Source organism: Populus nigra, chromosome 8, assembly GCF_951802175.1.
Source record: "Populus nigra chromosome 8, ddPopNigr1.1, whole genome shotgun sequence".
Classification (NCBI taxonomy): domain Eukaryota; kingdom Viridiplantae; phylum Streptophyta; class Magnoliopsida; order Malpighiales; family Salicaceae; genus Populus; species Populus nigra.
The window spans coordinates 18,320,754-18,339,248 of record NC_084859.1 but is presented as its reverse complement, the minus strand read 5'-3'; the positions used below and the strand labels follow the sequence as shown (position 1 = coordinate 18,339,248).

The 18,495-nt window shown below is 31.8% G+C and overlaps 2 protein-coding genes across 3 annotated transcripts; both read right to left on the bottom strand.

The window, feature by feature from the left end:
• Positions 1-177: 177 nt before the first annotated feature.
• LOC133700642 (ranBP2-type zinc finger protein At1g67325-like) lies at positions 178-5,033 on the bottom strand. Of its 2 annotated transcripts, none has more exons than XM_062124227.1 (10): positions 4,902-5,033; positions 4,598-4,643; positions 4,323-4,438; positions 3,739-4,009; positions 3,301-3,371; positions 2,845-2,893; positions 2,646-2,755; positions 2,334-2,358; positions 2,107-2,258; positions 178-917 (listed from the first exon to the last, which is right to left on the bottom strand). In XM_062124227.1, the coding sequence occupies exons 1-10, from the start codon at positions 4,908-4,910 to the stop codon at positions 864-866; spliced, it is 903 nt and encodes a 300-aa protein (XP_061980211.1). In that variant the 5' UTR covers positions 4,911-5,033; the 3' UTR covers positions 178-863. The 2 variants fall into 2 exon arrangements, with proteins under 2 accessions (XP_061980211.1, XP_061980212.1); XM_062124228.1 differs by lacking the exon at positions 178-917 and adding an exon at positions 1,540-1,864 and having other exon boundaries at positions 4,902-5,032.
• Positions 5,034-10,446: 5,413 nt separating this feature from the next.
• Positions 10,447-12,566, bottom strand: LOC133701211 (non-specific lipid transfer protein GPI-anchored 1-like). Its single transcript, XM_062125049.1, has 2 exons — positions 12,138-12,566; positions 10,447-10,884 (listed from the first exon to the last, which is right to left on the bottom strand). The coding sequence occupies exons 1-2, from the start codon at positions 12,484-12,486 to the stop codon at positions 10,652-10,654; spliced, it is 582 nt and encodes a 193-aa protein (XP_061981033.1). The 5' UTR covers positions 12,487-12,566; the 3' UTR covers positions 10,447-10,651.
• Positions 12,567-18,495: the final 5,929 nt, after the last annotated feature.

The following is an 18,495-nucleotide window of genomic DNA, read 5'->3' as shown; positions in this document are numbered from 1 at the left end:
TCAAAAAAAAATATCACCATTTGTATTTTATTGTTTATTTTTCAAACAACTTAATAATTAAAAGATTACATCAAGATATTAACTAGTTTAATACAATATTAAATAAATCTCCAATTTAATCACAGAAATATAATGTAGAAAATCTTAAACATGATAACATGATTTTTTTAAAAAAAATACACAAAAATGATATATTTCATTATATTAATATTACAATAACAAAAGAAAAAACAAGAAATTCAACAAGCTAAATCATTAAAAAACAATAATATGAAGAGAGGAAAAAAAGGATCTTGGGCCTTGAGCCTCGACTTGCTTGGGCTCGAGTATAGGCCCCTTTAATTCCTTTTAAGATAAAACACGACGTCATTTGCATGGATGACATGTCATCCATGCATCATCTCTCCTTCGTTACCTGCTGGATTTTAGGCAATCACATCAAATTTTGACGCGCTACGAGGCAATAGAATTGAGCTTCGTCCTGTCCCCAACATCTCGCATTAACTGAGATTTCTCCTTTATTAGATTAGCTTTCTACTCTCACGCAAAATGCTTCATCAGGTGAACTCCATCGTTTTATAGGATTTTACCACCTCTTTCCATTTTAATGTTAAAAGTAATAGCTACCCGTTAGTGGAAACTCAATTTGTGCAAAGCAGGCAACTGCACCACGTAGAATGGAATGCAAAAACAGGTGGTTCTGAGCATCAACTGAGGGAGGGATAATGAAACAGTCAGGTCACTGAGTTTCGGACCGCTGGTGAGGGGTTTGGGAGCCAACTACCACTGGCTGGAGCGCCAATATCCCTCTCCTCAGAAGCAACGTTGAATAACCTTTCTTTTCGGGTCTGAGCTCGAATTCATCATGAACAGTGGACGTGGAAGATAAAGGAACCACGGGAGCTTAGGAAACAATCCTGCAGGTGAACCACATTCCAGAATTCCAACCATTCTAAAATGAGAGCAATCCACTGAACAATAATGACACCGAAAACAGGGTGGAATCATAATTCCACTAAAAAGATGGAATGTGCATCCATCCACACTAAAATGAGATTTACCCACTAAATAGTAATGGCATTAAAATATGGGAAAACAATCCCTCTAAGGTGGTTCAACCGCATGCCAAATCTAAAAACAATCTGTCTCCTCGGACAGAACAAAAGGAGATAAGAATGTCACCACGCACTTCTGAACGAAGAAATTGCAGGCTAATGGGGGGCAAACAAAGTTATGCACCTACTGCTACTGCAAACATATCTTCCATCCACGAACCACAACCAGCTCTAAATTTTTTGCCAGTCGAACAATGGGTGTTAAATAAATAATTAAAAAAAAAAAAGCAGCTACCCAAAACCTTCCCACAGGTTCAAACATGCCAGTCCTGACAGTCCCTACTCTAATTTTACAAATCAAGAGTCCAAACTCCAGACCGAATCACACACAACTAGTAGGGAAAAGAACCTAATTAAGTTGTCAACTAATTTCAATGGCATAGACACAATTTCATCAAATGAGAAAGAAATATGAAGACTGCAGTATTCTAAATTCATGGTATTATCCCACTGGAATAGATGAATGATTCCAAAAGTACAAATGCCTAACTGATAGAAACCATAACCAACCTGTAGAATATCAAACAGATTAATCTGGCAGACACATAATGCATCAAATGATCCATAAAGACCAGTAGACCACAATACCATCGCTGGTAATACAACTTGACAGACATCATGAGAAGGTATGGTTACTTGACAACCGCTGCAACATGAGGACGACAAGACTGACTTTCAGACACCCATATTGAGCAATGCTGGACGACAACTCTGGACCTTCTCAAACCCCAAACATGTCCTAGAACTCACTGGAACAGTAGACAATTGTAAATCAATGGTTGCCATGAGAGAGATAATTGACAATTAGTGAAGTGCATTTCAAGAAGGTAACAGATGAGAAGGAGAGCAGGGAGAAAGAAGGGAGACGGGTCAGCCAAACATCCTTCTCACTAATAGTCATTGAAATTGTGAAGAGTACATATGTGATTAATGAAAATAACAGTTCCATACAAGAAATGGAAATACAATCAAGATGAATCACATGACAAACCTGTTCAACCTCATCTGGTTCTGGAGAAGGGGATTTTGTTGACTCAGAAGGTTTCTCAGCCCCACAATTTTGTCTATTGCACTTAGTCCGGAATGGGTAGTTTATATTGTTGCATTTTTCACACTTCCAGCTTCCCTCCGGCATTTTTTGTTCTAAAAAAGCATGAAGCTCGTCAGTATTATTTCAGAATATGAAGCTCACCATGTGCAGGATTAAAGATGACTTACTGGAATTTTTGTCAGACTTAGCAGCCTGTAATGACAAGAAAATATTGAAAATTAGACAACTTACCAGTATTAAACAAAAGTGGAAACTACAAATTAGGCAGATTACCATTACTGTAAAAAGGTACAAGCTAAACCGATACAGATTCTTGTACAAAAGATATGACTTGAACTTCCAAATAATCATCTAAGCTTATCCAAGTTCGGAGTCCCAAATGGTAAATAGTAGCTCAAAAGAGCCGATTACATGACAGAAAAATGCCAACGAAAAAAATAGAGTGGTTCTTCTATCTTTAAGAAGAAAGTAGCACAAACCTGAGATCCTGGCTTTGGTGTATTGCACTTTCTCATGTTGCAAAAAGTTCTAAAAGAGAAGTTAACGTTCCCACATTTTGGGCATGTCCAGTCATTATCACGCGTCGCATCTAAAGTAGCATTATAAGAAGTAAAGATCAAGGTTAGAGGGTAAATAAGTTTCAAGCTGTTTCCCATACACATCGTATTGATGACAAACCTGAACCCTTCTGAGATTTATCGTCTAGGAAAAAACCTGGCCTCGGCCCCTGGAAGAAATAGAAAACATTTATGAAATCAATTTCATATCCACAAGGGAATATTTCTAGAATCTAAAAACCTAATGAACCATGTATTTATTTCCTTTACTAAAAACAGATAGCTCCATGCATAAACACAAAATGCTCACCGATTGGCAGATAAATAAAGTGACTGTTGTGTACTTAAACATGAACTATCAAGTTGTATAAAAACATAAAAGCAAACTACGAGAAGCCCTTAAAAATACAAAGAAGAGCACATATACATGAGCACTTTTCGCATTTGTGCAAACAGATAGGAGAATGAAGCAAGTACCAATTAAGCATAACGTGAAAGTCACTATTTTAAAGCCCTAGACCTGTCTCATAAATTCCACAACCTATCGGACTAACAGTGAGAATAATTACTAACATACCATAGCTGCAGGGCCCATTGGCATACCCAATCCATACCGGTCCATTAGGGGGGGCATTGCGTACATCCCACCTGCAGAAAATTTAAAGAAAAAAGGTCATTACCTCATAAATGCAACCTTAATCATCCAAAGGACAGACATACATACATAACCTACAATAGAGAGCATGTGGAGAGACCGTTGGTAATAAAGAAACAATAATTAGAAATAGAAGACACCACAACTTCAATATATCAAATATAACGACAGAAGACAATACAGTAGAATACATTAAAAACCAGGAAGGAAAGCAAGGGAACATGAACGAAAAATTGGTAACAAATGGTAAAAACAAAAAATACTAGTATTAAATAGGGAAAGCAGAAGAAACAAAACTACAATCCTAGAACATGATGAGGATTTTTAAGGAAACAAATAAGAGAAAAGACACGAGCATACCATTTCCCATCATAGATCCACCAGAGTAAGGAGGTGGTCCTGACATATGCAACGGTCTATATGGACTGCCACCAGAAAGGCGGCTGCCATAGTTGTAATGATAAGCTGAGCCCCCCGTGAACGGAACGTCATATGGAGGAATAGAGGATCCATTGAAGAGGGAGGGCCCATATGGTGGCATACCCATATACATTGAAGAAGGTGCACCAGAACCTAAATATGGAGCTGATGAGTAACCCTGTGGTGCTTGCAGGGGCTTGGCAGCAGATTTCTGGTGTCCGGGGGGAGCAAATATATTGATTAGAATCCAAAACAAACAGCAGGAAAACTCAAATACCATAACAAAATGAGAGTGTAAAGAGGAAAAGTGAATAACGTAATCCTAAATCAACCCACTTTCAACTAAGTGACTAATGGTCTTGACACTAGCTGCTAGATGCAGACAATCTTCTCTCAGTTTATAAGGTTTGGTTCTTGGAATTACAAGATCCACTTAAATCCAATATCAGAAGAACTGAACATACATTAAACACACCAACATCATTTTATAACAAGGAAAGCAGGTCAGTACAGTTACAACTAACCGAATTATGATCAGCTGGCCTGGGTTGGGTACAATTGCGCATATTACAAGTTGTCCTGAATGAAAAGTTGACATTGCCGCAGCTTGGACAAGTCCAGTCATCCTCCCTGCGACTACCTGCAAGAGAACGCACACAACTTATTTCCAACTTCATGACCAAAAGCAGAACCTATTGAAAATGCATGCAGTATGGCCAATTTAGTATGTATAAGTTCTAAAATCTTTAAAAGACAAAACGCTTATTAGAAAAATAAATATATAAAAAGAATTGCATACCGTCAGTTCTTGCACGCTTCGCTGCTGATGAATTTCTGCTATCCACCTGAAGAATAAATAAACCGATAATAACAGTAAGAAATCCACTTAAAATCTCAAATAAAAAAAATTCAATTCAGCAATTCGTAATATGAACGAAACCCAACTCTTAGCATCCAAAAACTGTTAATTCAATTTCGCAATAATAACAAAAAAACCCGATCCGTTAGGGTTCAGTCCAGAAAGAAAAAATAGGAAAAAAAAAAAAGAGGGCAAGGTTTACAGTTAATGCGTAAATAATTGAAATAATGAAAAGAAGAGGAACCTGAGACATGGCGTGGTTATCGGGTCTTTAGGTTTTTTTCGGATTGGGGAGGTTAAGAGAGACTGCTTTATTTTGCCCAACTATAGAAAGCAGCGGTTTGGGAATTCTTCTTTTTGTATTTTACATTATAATGAACACTTTGGTACCTCTACTTGCGCAAATCTTAACTCTGGTTCCACTCCTTTGATTTTTTCTATTTAAGTGTGTTTTATTTTTCTGACCTTTCCAATTACGGCTGCGTTTGTTTCTAGAAACTGGTTTTTAGAAAATCACTTTTTAAATTTTCCTGTGTTTATTTTTTATTAGAAAAATTGGTTAATGAAAAATAATTTCCGGTCAACAAAAAACACTTTCCAGTCAAAGAAAAATTTGGCTTAGTTTCTAGGAAAGTGTTTTCATTTTATTTTGGACGGAAAACACTTTCCAGAAATTATGAAAAATTTAGAAATATCATATTATTTACTGATTATATCAAATTTAGTTCTCAAACTTTTGATTGCTATATATATTTTGTTTTGAATATTTGTTTTTCAATTTCATCCCTTATAATTTATTTTTTATATTAATTTTGGTCCTTATTTTTATAATTGTTATTTACTTTTCCCTTGTCATTTTTTAATTGAAATTTTTTATCTATCAAATTTCATTCTTATTCTTTTGATTGTTACTTATTTTATTTGAAATAATTTATGAGATGTTAATTATTATTATTTTAATTTCTTCATCTTTCAATTTTTTTATTTTTTGGATTTAATCTTTATTATTTTGATTATTATTTATTTTATTTGAGATAGTTTATGAAGTTATATTTTTTTCAATTTCATTCTCATTCAACTTTTAATTTGTAAGATTTGTTCCTCATTATTTTAATAAACTTGAAAAAATAAAATATTAATAAGTTATTTTCCAGCTCATTTTCCATGACATAATCAAACACTAGAAAGTGTTTTCCAAGTTATTTTTCATTACACTACCAAAAATGAAAAAATAATTCACTTTTCTAAAATTCAATTTCCAAAAGAAAACTATTTTCTAGCAAACAAACGAGGTCTAAATGTGTTTACTTTTCTTTCTATTTAAATGCATACTTACATAGTTAATAAACTCGATCGAGTCCATAAACATTAAAGCTGTTATAATTAATCGCATACAAGCTAAATAATGAAAAGCTTCTTCTTGATGGAGAAAGGTTTGAGATGTTACATGTTGTGTGTTGGTTCCGTATTAGATAATTATAAGGGATATATTTATTTTTATTAACATAAATATATAGGTCAGTTTGCGTGTATCTCGACTAATCTCACGGACTCTGAAATTAACAATCATGTAAGCCTCTAGTGGCTTTAAGGTTTGTGAGACTCAAACTAGTGATTTCTAGAGAGCAAACCTAAAACTTGACCAGTTGAACTACACCTCTCAGGGCTGGAATATATTTATTTATTTAGAATAAGTCATGTGGTGTTTTCAAGTCTGAGAAAAAAGAAGTAACTCATGGACATTTATTTTATATTAATCCTCTAATTAGAATGCTTAATATAGATGAGGATTCTTATCAATTTGACAAAATAGAAGTCACGTGATCTTGCTAAAGCTGAGAAGAATATTAAAAAAAAACTTTGGATAATTCACTTATAAATCAAGAAATCAAGAAGAAAGTACTATCGAAATTTATTTCTAGTATAGACTCTATAGACTAGAAGGTAAAAAAAAATGTCAAAAAGTGGGATGTTTTTCTGGAAAGCAAAGATTTTGAAAGAATTGACATGGATTACCTACCAAATTTAACGATACAAATAAACTTGATGAAACAAGCTATCTTGCGTTTGCACCTTGTGTTGACTGCATGTTTTATAGAAGCAAAAGATCCCTTAGGTCCTCTGATTCTTCATGATGTCGCTGGTTCTCTAGCTAGCTAGCTATCTATTTCTTGGTCAACTCTACTCGTCCACCATTGAACTTGTTTAGTGAGAAGTGTAACATGGAGATTTACGATCCGATGTGTTACCAAGTATTGACGATCCAATACTTTTACGGCATATTTTTATATGATTTTATTAAAAAAATATCGGATGAAGGTATAATTTCTTTTTTAAATAGTAATGACATGGCGTTGTAGTGATAGCCAAACTAATCACGATTAATTAAAAATATGTTTGAGAGTATGTTTGTAGTTGTTTTTTAAAATATTTTTTATTTAAAAATATATTAAATATTTTTCAAAAAAAAAATTATTTTTGATATTAACACATCAAAAAAATCTAAAAATAAAAAAAAATTCAAACTTCTACAAAAATAATTTTAAAACACAAATTAAACCTCAACCCCAAATATATTAAGTATCGCACCAATAAAACCCCACGACCGTTAGGTCAAGCCAACACCAAATCCTATCTTTGAGGCTGGCATTGCGAGACCCATGTTGGGAATTGGCAGATGACGCCAGACCTGATGCTTGGACCTGATAGTATAACAGGCCTAGGCGCAACCTAGGTTCTGACAGGTGTTGTCAAGCCTAGTGGCCTGACCTGATGCACTTCCAGGCTAATATGGTGAGCCTGATACATGTTTCCTGAGAGTATCAATTAGTCAGAGGATTTATACGCATGCTTCGTTCGTATAAATATTTGCACGATAGCCTGTAGTTAATTCTGTAGACTGCAAATATTTAGGGCTTCCGGGGTCGTTTACTTTTATGATAGTAAGCCTGATACATGTTTACTGAATGGAATGGCGCTTTTAGGGCTTCCGTGCTCAGTATGCATGCGAATAGCTCATCTTGAAACTAGTGATCCACGCCATTGAAGGACATCTTTTTGCAATTAATGAATGACCCTTTCTGCATGAATATAGATATAATATTCTGGTGTCAAACACACTATAGGAAAGGTGAACACAGGCCAATTGTCTAACTTTCATTACCACCACCCTATTTTGTTTTGTTTCCTGAAAAATATTTCTCGTGAAATATGTTCTATGCTGGCCCAGATAATTGCAGGTGGAGCTGGAACAGGGAGTTGAAATATAGGCATATTTAAAAACCATGAAAGCCATTCTTCCATGCTAGATGATTTTCGTTTTTGTGAAGAGAGGCAGAAAGTAGTGCAGGTGAGCAGATCGGGGCCGCATGTAAGCGTGTTTCTACTCCAGTGGTTGGAATTAGTGAACAAGATCTTGTTCCATTGTCTAATGACTTGATAAAGAAAATGTCAAAGAGCTTTGCTGAAGCTGTTTTGCTAAAGGAGAACGAAAGAGCTTTGGGAAGTTTTCAACTTGACAGACAATACACCACCCTTCATTATCCTTTTATTTTATTAATTTTTTGTTCATATTCAAATGATTTGGATTGTTTCACAAGATTAATGATACGTCGCAGCAGCTCTATCAATATGACTCACATGGTGTTCTGAGCTGCTAGTTCTGATAGCTATATTTTCTTTGGCTTTGTGGCGGTATGATATTTATTTCATAGGCTTACAAGCTCACATGATCATCGGAAGCAATCGAGGGGTCTTGATTAAGACCATTCTAATTAAGAGAGCATGGAAATCGAGGGGCCTTAAAGTGTGTGTTTTATTTATGCATATAAAATTTTTTTAAATAACTTTTTTTAAAAAAAAATATTAAAATAATTTCTTTTTAATTTTTAACATTAATAAATTAAAATTATCATATAACACCAAAACAAAATTATAACAACCGGTAGAATACAGGTGATCCTAATTACCTCCCCCTTTATGATTTTTTGTTGCTGTCGCTGCCCTATTTTTTGTTTTTTAGTTTAATAAGAAAATTCGGGTCAATTTACGCGTATCTTAATTAATCTCACAAACTTTAAAGTTAACGATCATATAAGCGTTTAATGGTCATCATATAAACAACCACGTGATTCAAATCTGAAATCATAAAAAAAATAAATTTTTTATTCTCAATTTTTTATAACCGGATATCACCTAGATGGTTAGCTGCCTCTGATTTTAACTCTCATTAAAGGTGTTGGTCTTGCATTAATTGGATTTTAGACCAGCAAGCTGCACAGATGAGCGTGGGGATTCTGCGCTTTCTTTTTCCATTGATGTTTGATTTGAAGGGATATTTGAAGGGATCTTTTCTTATTGATACACGTGTCAGCGTATATTCTCAATAATTAATCGGTTGGATGTATATATCATTAATTTTATTTAAGTAAATATATTTAATTTATTAATATAAAATTATTTATTTTTAATATTTATTAAATATTTTATTAAAAAATATTAGCATAAATAATTATAAAATTTTTATAATTATGAGATTTTTATTTCATTAAAGTATTATTTTTAAATATTTCTAATTAATATTATATTAAAACTGACTATTAATTAATTAGAGTTGTTAAAACTTATATATATTATGTTATTTTCTTTATAAAATAAAACATTTTTTTATCATAAATTGAGGTACGATGAATATCTAGAACTAACATGTAAGTGTTTGTTGGATGACATGTACACTAAACTGACCCGTGTAAAAATCTCATGTAGAGATATCACTATGTTATTTTATATAAAGAGTGTTATGTTTTGATCATGCTACACATTATCATAATCAAGGATAACAAATTAACAGATATTAAATATGACATGAATTATATAAATGTATTTAAGTAGTTAAGTAATAATTTATTACTCTAGATGAACTAGAAAAAAATATTTTACATGTTCTCAAATAGTATTAATTGTAAATACTCAAGCAATGTAAAATAAGATTTGAAAAAAAATTAGAGTATAGTATATATTTAAGTAGAGTATAATATATGTAATATTATCTAAGGAGCAAATTGATATTTTTTGGTTTTCAAGTTTTTCTATAAATAAAAAATTATCTTTTATTTTTTTGTAAGAAGAGTACAGTAAAGAATACATTAAAAAAAACCTAGCATTCAATTATATATCATTTCCTCTCCCAACAAAAACTTATAATTTACGTCTAACTCAACTTTAAATTAATTATTCGAAGTCAAAAATCTTCGTATAATTTTTATATAATCCTTAAACAACTATTAATATATAAATCTTAAATTAATAATTATAAATCTATCTAATAAGATGTTTATATAAACGTTACACAACCATAAATCTATTCAATAAGATCCTTGGAACTACTTTACGGTTTCCGTATTGTATACATGCGAAATCCAACAGTTTGAATTGAAAGGATTTGGTGGGCATTCGCTTTTGACCTGACTAGATGAGTTCATTGTCCCTGTTCCTCGTAAGAGCTCGTTTCGTTCTATTCACAATTCCCATTCTGTTGCGCCATCTTTTGAACGAAAAAGTGTTTTAACGAGGAAGCAAGCTTCTAAATTCCAGTAAAGAGACTGTTTGTACTTGATTTTATCATTTTTTCCGGTGAACATGCTTGATTTTCCAAGTCCATATCTTGATGAATTGGATATCTGTTTAATTGAATGCCACGCAACGCGAGCCCATAAGCCAGCTCTGCGGCTTAACAAAGCCATAATCGAGGTCAAACACGCGAGGGACGCCAGCTCATGCACACATTTAGATAGCGAAGCAATATAGTCAGCATCTTGATATTAGAACATTCGAGCTCGGAGATAATAGCCTGATAAGCGAATGTTAGCTTAAGTGCAGGAGACAAGATTACACAACTTGCAAAGAGAGTTGGATTAAATCCTGAAAATTCAAAAGAACAAGTACAAAAGGAACCCAAGCTTCGTTTTCATTGCTTTCATTAGGTGCTGCTGCTGTTCACCCATAAAACTGGAACATGGAGGCCGACCCGGCAGGGGAAGCAAATACGAAGATGGCAGCAACAATCATGAAAAGACCTGCAAGGTGAGGTCTATGCTGGAATCCACTGGAGTCACCTGCTTTCTCTGACTGTGATGTTCCTGTTGATGTTGATGCAGCAGGAGTTGCTGTTGTTGAAGCATTTGTGAAGATGGCAGCGTCTGGAGAGCTAGGAGATATGCCTAGAAGCTCTGTTCATTGACAGGGACGATATGAAGTTAGCAACTCCCTAGAGACCTGTGCACTAGCTACTAGTGCTCCTCCACAATAGGCAAGGATCAACGGCCTTTTATTTTATATCAGATATATTGAAATTTTCAAGTCATATTTGTACAATTTTGCGTAGAAATAAATAAGGATCCTCTAATGCGATTCAAAATTGTATCTATTTATAGTTGAAGTATAGAGCTTAGCTGATGGACTGACCCATCATCATAACTTTTGGTGGACCACCAAGAATTAAACATAGGATATAATACTCTAGATATTACTTTTTAAAATAATTTTTATTTAAAAAAATTATTATTAATATTAATATATTAAAATGACATTAATAAAAAAATAAAACAAAAAAATATTTTTTTAATAAAAAATACTTTAAAAATATAAAAACAAACAATCAATCCAAAAACAAAATTAGGCTGATTGATGCACAACTCCCTCTTTGCATGTGATGCCCATTGGACCAAGAAATTAATAGCATCTTGAACGACCAACTGTGGATCACGAAACGAAACATTAAATTGCACGGGGAGTGTTTAAATAACAATTATTTTTCTTTAAAATATATTAAAATAATATTTTTTATTTTAAAAATTTATTCACATCAAAACAATAAAATATATATAAAAATAATTTTAAACAAAAATAAATATTATTTTCTCCTATAAATTTTTAGAAACAAAGTTTAAACCGCTTTTGTTCCCAAACGAGCCCTAATATAATATCTCTGTTGAGGACACATGTTAGCCGACCCTTAGCAAATTGAGCCAAAATTTAGTTATCGATCAATAATGGTCAAGTATGGATCGTGACCAAATTAGCAGTGAAAGGCATTTCTAATCTGTTTTTGCACACGTGTATGTCTCTGCTAATCGCTTAGTGGATCAAACAAAGACAGCTGGAGCCAAGTTGCATCATATTGGGTTTTCTTTTCTTGCAATATTTTTTTTCTTTTGTTTTCTAGAGCTAACTTTCATGCTCTATAAATTTTTTGATGAATTTTTGCTCGTTTATATATATATATATATATATATATATAAAGGCTATTTTATGGGGTGTTAATCTGTTTTTGCATGCATCTTGGCAGAAAGTAGAACGTTTCTCCAGCCACAAATGCAGCAGCACGATAATAATGGGAACTAAAGCTAAATTACCTCTAAAAAACAACAACAATAATAAAGAGCATGAAATCAATGGCTGGGAGAGAGAGAGAGGTACTCACTAGGGCAGAAACTAAGACTAGCATTCTGCAACTGGCAAGCAGTAGGGAGCTGGAGCAACTTAGCCTCCTGGATACCCAAGTTCTTGATCTGTGCACCACCATTACTTGTTTGTTGCATGATGAAACACAAGCATTTAGGGTCACTTTCTTTAATATTCTGCACTGAAAGGCAACAGTCTTTTGAGGGCGTGTTCGCTTTCCCAGTAGCATAGCTCAGGCAACCCATTACTTTTTGGAAGTCACTGCTACACTCCTCCGTCACACCATCCCCGTTAACAGCCCTAAAAAGAGAAGCACTGGAAGCAAAGAGCAACAAAACACCCAAGAAAAAAAGGGACTGGCTTCTCATCTTTGATAGCTTGGTAAAAACGTAAATTCTTTTGGGCTATGGAGTGATAAAAAACTAAGCCTTCCAAGGCTTTGGTATATAACAATAAGACCAAGAGAGGGGGGCATGGTGACATTTATCAATGGTACTTGTATTATTTAATGTGGCGACATGATTTGTTGGATCTGGGCCGCTGAAGTTCGAGTGGGTCCACAGTTGGTTTGAAATTGACGATGCAGATGGGACTTGCCCATTATGGTAGTTGAGGGGCAATTAAGTTCCTGGATCGGGGCTCGGGGTTGTTGTCAGTTTTGCAGGCGGAGACTACCTTTGCCTTTAGTGAGGTTGAGCTGTAGACACCGACACGTGTCATGAAACTACTATCGTGGCACAGTTGCAACTATTCCATTGCGGCTACTACCCCCACGAATCAGAGCAAAAATAAAATTTAAAGCGCAAAAAAAATAAAAATGATAACGTGTTTTTTAAAAATAAATAGATTTTAATTATAAATTGAATGATGTTTTAATTTAATATTATGATAAAAAAAATATTTGAGAGGTGTTTGAAAGTGTAGTAGCGGTTGCAGTTTAAAGTATTTTTCACTCGAAAATATATAAAAATAATGTTATTTTATTTTTAAAAAACTATTTTTGATATAATAACATCAAAAAAAAAAAATTAGGAAACACGATCTCAACCGCGATCCCAAACATTACCTTGATCTATTTGGGTTAACTTGGGCTGATTTGCGAAACTCGCGGAAATAACCTTGAGAAAAAATAAATTAAACATCTCAATCTCAAAAAATTCAATATTGAAGGCGAAATTAGTAAAAGAACGGCATTTGATTAATAAGACAAAGTGAACTCAAGCCAACAACGTAAACTCATGTCGCAAGTCATGCACGTCATCAAATTTAATAAAAAATTTATCCCAACAATTATTCTCCATTTAATTGTATGGCAATAAGACGCGTGATATTATTTTTAGTATAAAACGATATATTTTTTAAAAAATAAAAAACAATGATAGGCACGTAGATCTGAGATAGAAAAGGTAGATTATTAATAACAAATAGTGAAATTGGATTCTTTTAGATTTAAGTTAAACCCGTGGGCTAGAGCAAAAGGAATTTAAAGTATAAAAAAATATTAATGTATTGGTGATGACTGATGAGCCTTCTAAAAAAATAGATTTTAACCTTAAGTTGAATGATATTTTGATCTAATACTAGGATGGAAAAAATTTAACCCACATTGATTAATTCAGGCTAACATGTGAAACTCAAAAGGATAATCTTAAAAAAAAAAAATTAGAGATCTCGATTGCAAATTAACTCAAAGTTGAAGAGCAAAATCAGTAAAAAATACCAACATTAAATTAAAAAAATAAAGTGAACTCGAGTCGACCAAGCATACTCGCGACACAAGTTTTGCACATCATCAAATCCAATAACTTTTTTGTCCCAAATATTATTTTGCATTTAATTATATGACAATAAAGTGCATGGTAATTTTTTGTTTGAAACAATATATTTTTTAAAAGAAAAAAAATATAATGATAGGCACATGGAGTTAAGATAACAAAGATAGATTATTGACAACAAATGGTTAAGTTGCAATCTTTTAGGTTTGAGTAAAATTTTTAAAAGTAGATCATTGGTATTGACAACATAGTGTTAAATTGCATTTTTTTAAAGTTGAAGCTAAATAAAAAAAAATACATCGTCGATTAAAAAAACATGGTGAAATTGTTTTTTTTTTTAATTGAGGGGTAGAAAAAACACAAACCAATAAAAAATAAAAACAAATAATAGCATGGATGTTATAGATTGACCCATTAAACTTATTACATGAATAAAGGACTCAATTGGGTTCAATGACATGTTTTTTTCAAAAAATAATTTAAACTAAATGTAAAATAACAAAAAAAAAAAAAGCCTAGTCACGATCCTGTGCATTAAAACAAAACAACCCAAACGTGCAGGCCTTCTAGCTTAGCTCGCACATCTGAACATATTTGATTTTTTTAATATTTAAAAGGGTGAATGACCGCCTCATTCATTTATTTTTTTAAAAGATAACAGATTATATGTCATCTGTTTTCTGTATATTATTGGGAGTTCAATTTTCTTCATCTAAAAACTCATTGTTCAACCCATTTATAACCAAAAACATCATATACACCTCAATAAACCTATCCATTACCACAAACAAATCCCAAAAAATAGCTAAAAAAACTAAAATCAACCCCCAACCAAAATTATTGTCGCTGCCATATCTACCTCATTGGGCAAGAAGAAGGGGAAAAAACATGTAGGTCAAACTTCTCTCGTGAAATGGAATCTATCAACAAAAAAATCAATTATTTTTATAATTGAAATCATCAACAATGTCGAATTTCCTTTTCAATTTAAAAAAACTCAGTCGTGCACATAAAAAGTTTGAAGACCAAATGAAAGACTTAATTGATATACTTGTAAATGTGTTCTCTATCTTATTTTCTAATTTCTAAAATTGCATCAAATAAATAAATATTTTCATAAAAACGAATGGTTTAAAACCCAACCGAAGAGAAATTTATCATTTTTCTTAAACGTAATCTTCATAAGAAGAGTAAGGATTTCAAGTCACCTAATTTTCTTGGATTTGCATAGTTGCAATCGCTCTAGTCATTACGGAAGCTTGTCATAAAGATTTCGATTTCATGTTAGCTAATTTTGTTAGCCACAATCGACTCAATTTAAGAAATTAATTGGCTTCGCCGGCGCCTTGAAATGAAAATAAAATACGTTCACGCTCCTCTTAAACAGGGATTTTAAAAGTCAGGAGCAAGGGACGGATTTAACTCCTGTGAAAGAGGCTGGCGGAAGATTATTTGGATGAGGTGGTGGCGTGAAGATGCCACCAACTCAGCTATTTGGGCTTTAAAGAGATGACGAAATTTTGACACAGAATGCAACTCGTGGCATCGAAAGAGGCTCGCTACATGAAGGAGTTTTGAAGGATTTAGGACACGCTTTAGAAATATCGTTCTTTCTAAAAACGATAAGATTCTAATGTTACTGAAGGCCCGTCTTGGCCCAGTATGCTAATGCCCAAGTCACATTTCTTCATTATCTTCCAAGGCCCAAATGACCCAGAGAGAGAGAGAGAGAGAGAGAGAGAGAGAGAGATGTTTATGATTGATGTAGTAACTGATTTGGAAAGTGTTTGTTTACGTGGCTACTTTTATATTTAAAATAGACTATAGAAAAAAACTATTTAGTTAATTACTAAATATAATTTATTATTTATGAAACCTGGTATAATTTACATTCAAAACACAAGTTTATTGAAAGCAGCTTCAAGTTGCTTTTTCTTCTCCTGTCGTCTTCACAGTGGAGAGTGAATCAATTCACTCTCCACTATTTATTTTTGCTAAAGTGAATAGTGAAGAAAATATCTATTGTTCTTGGCTAGACTGGGTCTGATCCAATAAAAAAAATTCAATTATTTTTTTTTATTTTTAATTATGTTTCATTCAAAAAACTAGTATTTAACATTATTTAATAGCACTGCATAAATTAGGAGGAATTTGATTGCAATCCCAATTTTATTCCTAATGATATTTTACTTGATGTTGTTGCATACTCAGGAAACCATGGAAATTGTAGTCTTTGTCGGATGAATTCCATACGTGATGAAATTGCAAATAGTTTAATGGAACAATAAAAAATATTTTATATAAAGTATTATTTATTTCACGATGTAATAGCATTAGTTAAATCTACAATATTTAAATTAAAAACAATCAATATTAATATATATCTTTTTAGTTATTTTATAACCTCAATTTGAAAAACATTCTTAACCAACACACATTAAACTATGTTTTGTTCAACTTTAATTTCAACCACAGTTTTAACCAAACATATATAAATATCGAACCAACCTCAATGAAAATGCTTTTTATAAAATATTTTTTTTCAAACCACAACCACAAAAGCTACCACAATACCAAACATATGCTTATAACTTCTGAATAAAAAAGAAAAAGAAAAATGAAACAATTTTTTAAAAAAGAAGTACATGAGACAAGAAAACGAGACCTGTTGAATATAATTTATCTTGGGAAGAATTATGAGAAAAAAAACTTGGAGAAGCAGTTTGTAAATTATTCATAAAAATTGTACAAATTCCAGGAACATTAGCAAGTCTTTTGGTATTTTATATTGATTCAATATAAATTGTTTTGAGTATAATACAACTTAAAATATCATAGTGATAAAATTATATTTTAGACTTTTTTATTTTAAAAATAAAAGACTCGTGTATTATAAATACTCCATAAATTTTTCATTGAATGAAACGTGTTTACATCAAAATCTATTTTTTTTCATGGCTAAAATTAATGTCAACCAGAACTTTTTCTATCTCTTACAAGTATCAAAGCACTCACTATCTTTTCTTTTAAATCAAAGAATGAAAAATAGAGAGAATGAAGATTTGGATCAAAAATTAATTTTGGATATTTGGAAGGACCAAAAGTTGATCATTTGTAAAGTTAGGGGACCAAAGTGAATGTTTTTGTACATTGTTTGAAACAACCACCTATTTTCTCATTTTGGTCATCTTTCTTTTAATTATGTTATTGCTTAAAAAATCAAAATTAATTCAATTTAGCCATAAAAGAGTCAAATTATCCAAAACAAAAATATATTTACCAGGATAATTTTTTTTAACATAGCGAGTCTGTGAGGAAATAGCAGGCGAAGCACAATGTTTTGGTTTATAACATTTTTTCTACAAGATTTAGATTTTTTTATTAACTATGCAACTTATACTTTACACAGGTTGAATAATTGTTTTTTTTTTCAAAATAAATATGCAAGCTTTCTCAACTTGTTTTTTGATATAAAAAATCATAATCATAAATAGAAAAGCTTATTCATTAATTCTATTAAATAAATCAAGAATAATTTGTTCTAATAAATACAATTTTTTTATTAGTAATAACTAAAGATCAAGCTGAAAAAAATTAAAAATTAAATATAAATAAATATATTTGATCTTGACAAGCCAAGTGTATGTTATGTTGAATAATGTTTTTTATTAGAATCAATTTTTAATTTAAGAAATGAGTATGCTAAGATGGATATATCATAGCACAAGAATGAATAAAAAAACAGCAATTAAATATATTTGATCTTGAGAAGTGACATATTGGTGGTTGAGAGGGGCCTACACTAACATGGGAAAGATCGTGGAAAAAAAAAGAATTTTTGATGATGAAAATAATTGTGGTAGTAAATATATTTTTCTATTCACTGCTGCATTATAATTATCATTTTATCTAATTTATAAAAAATCAAATATTTTGATTTTTTTTAAAGCTCATTAATTATTAAAGAATTCACTCTCAAATTATATATAAGATTTTTTTCAATTTTTTAAGCAAGATAAAATGACCCTCCAATTCAAGGTTTTTAAAACTAGCACACACGAATATTAATGTCTTTTTATTTTTTTAAATGCATTAAAATAACAATTTTACTCTTTAAATAAAAAAAGAAAATCATGCATTCACAGGACTTTTAGTTTTTTCACTCCCTTTTTTATTCTTATTAGATTCAATGATTCATCACGGTGATTTGGTTTTTTAATGATAATTAATTAATATTTAAATAGAAAAACTTCCGTAAATTATACACGGGAGGTTGTTAAATGAATAATAATACCCCTGGAGTAAAATAATAATAATAATACCCCTAGAGTTGGTCTCTGAAAGGAACACTTGAGAAAGAAAATACAGTGGAAAGAATAATTATAACGACAATATATATATATATATATATATATATATATATATATATTATTTTTTGTGGTAGGCATTTGAAACATAGTAGTTGCCGTGCAAGTTCTTAAGCATTAGTGGATTTAATAAGAAATATTTAATAATTGATTAATCAACGCATTTATTCAGGTGCGTTCATAAAATTACAATCCTCAGATCAAAGGAAAAAAAAACAAATCTTAAAATAAAAAA

What these genes read in the sequence shown, in the direction of transcription:
- LOC133700642 (XM_062124227.1), bottom strand. An exon ending in GAAGCGTGCAAGAACTGACG is followed by an intron (nt 4,439 to 4,597) that starts GTATGCAATTCT and finishes GTTCTCTTGCAG; the next exon opens with GTAGTCGCAGGGAGGATGAC. An exon ending in TAAATCTCAGAAGGGTTCAG is followed by an intron (nt 2,756 to 2,844) that starts GTTTGTCATCAA and finishes ATGCTACTTTAG; the next exon opens with ATGCGACGCGTGATAATGAC.
- LOC133701211 (XM_062125049.1), bottom strand. Translation starts at nt 12,486, where the DNA reads ATGAGAAGCCAGTCCCTTTTTTTCTTGGGTGTTTTGTTGCTCTTTGCT. An exon ending in TAGTCTTAGTTTCTGCCCTA is followed by an intron (nt 10,885 to 12,137) that starts GTGAGTACCTCT and finishes GTCAATGAACAG; the next exon opens with AGCTTCTAGGCATATCTCCT.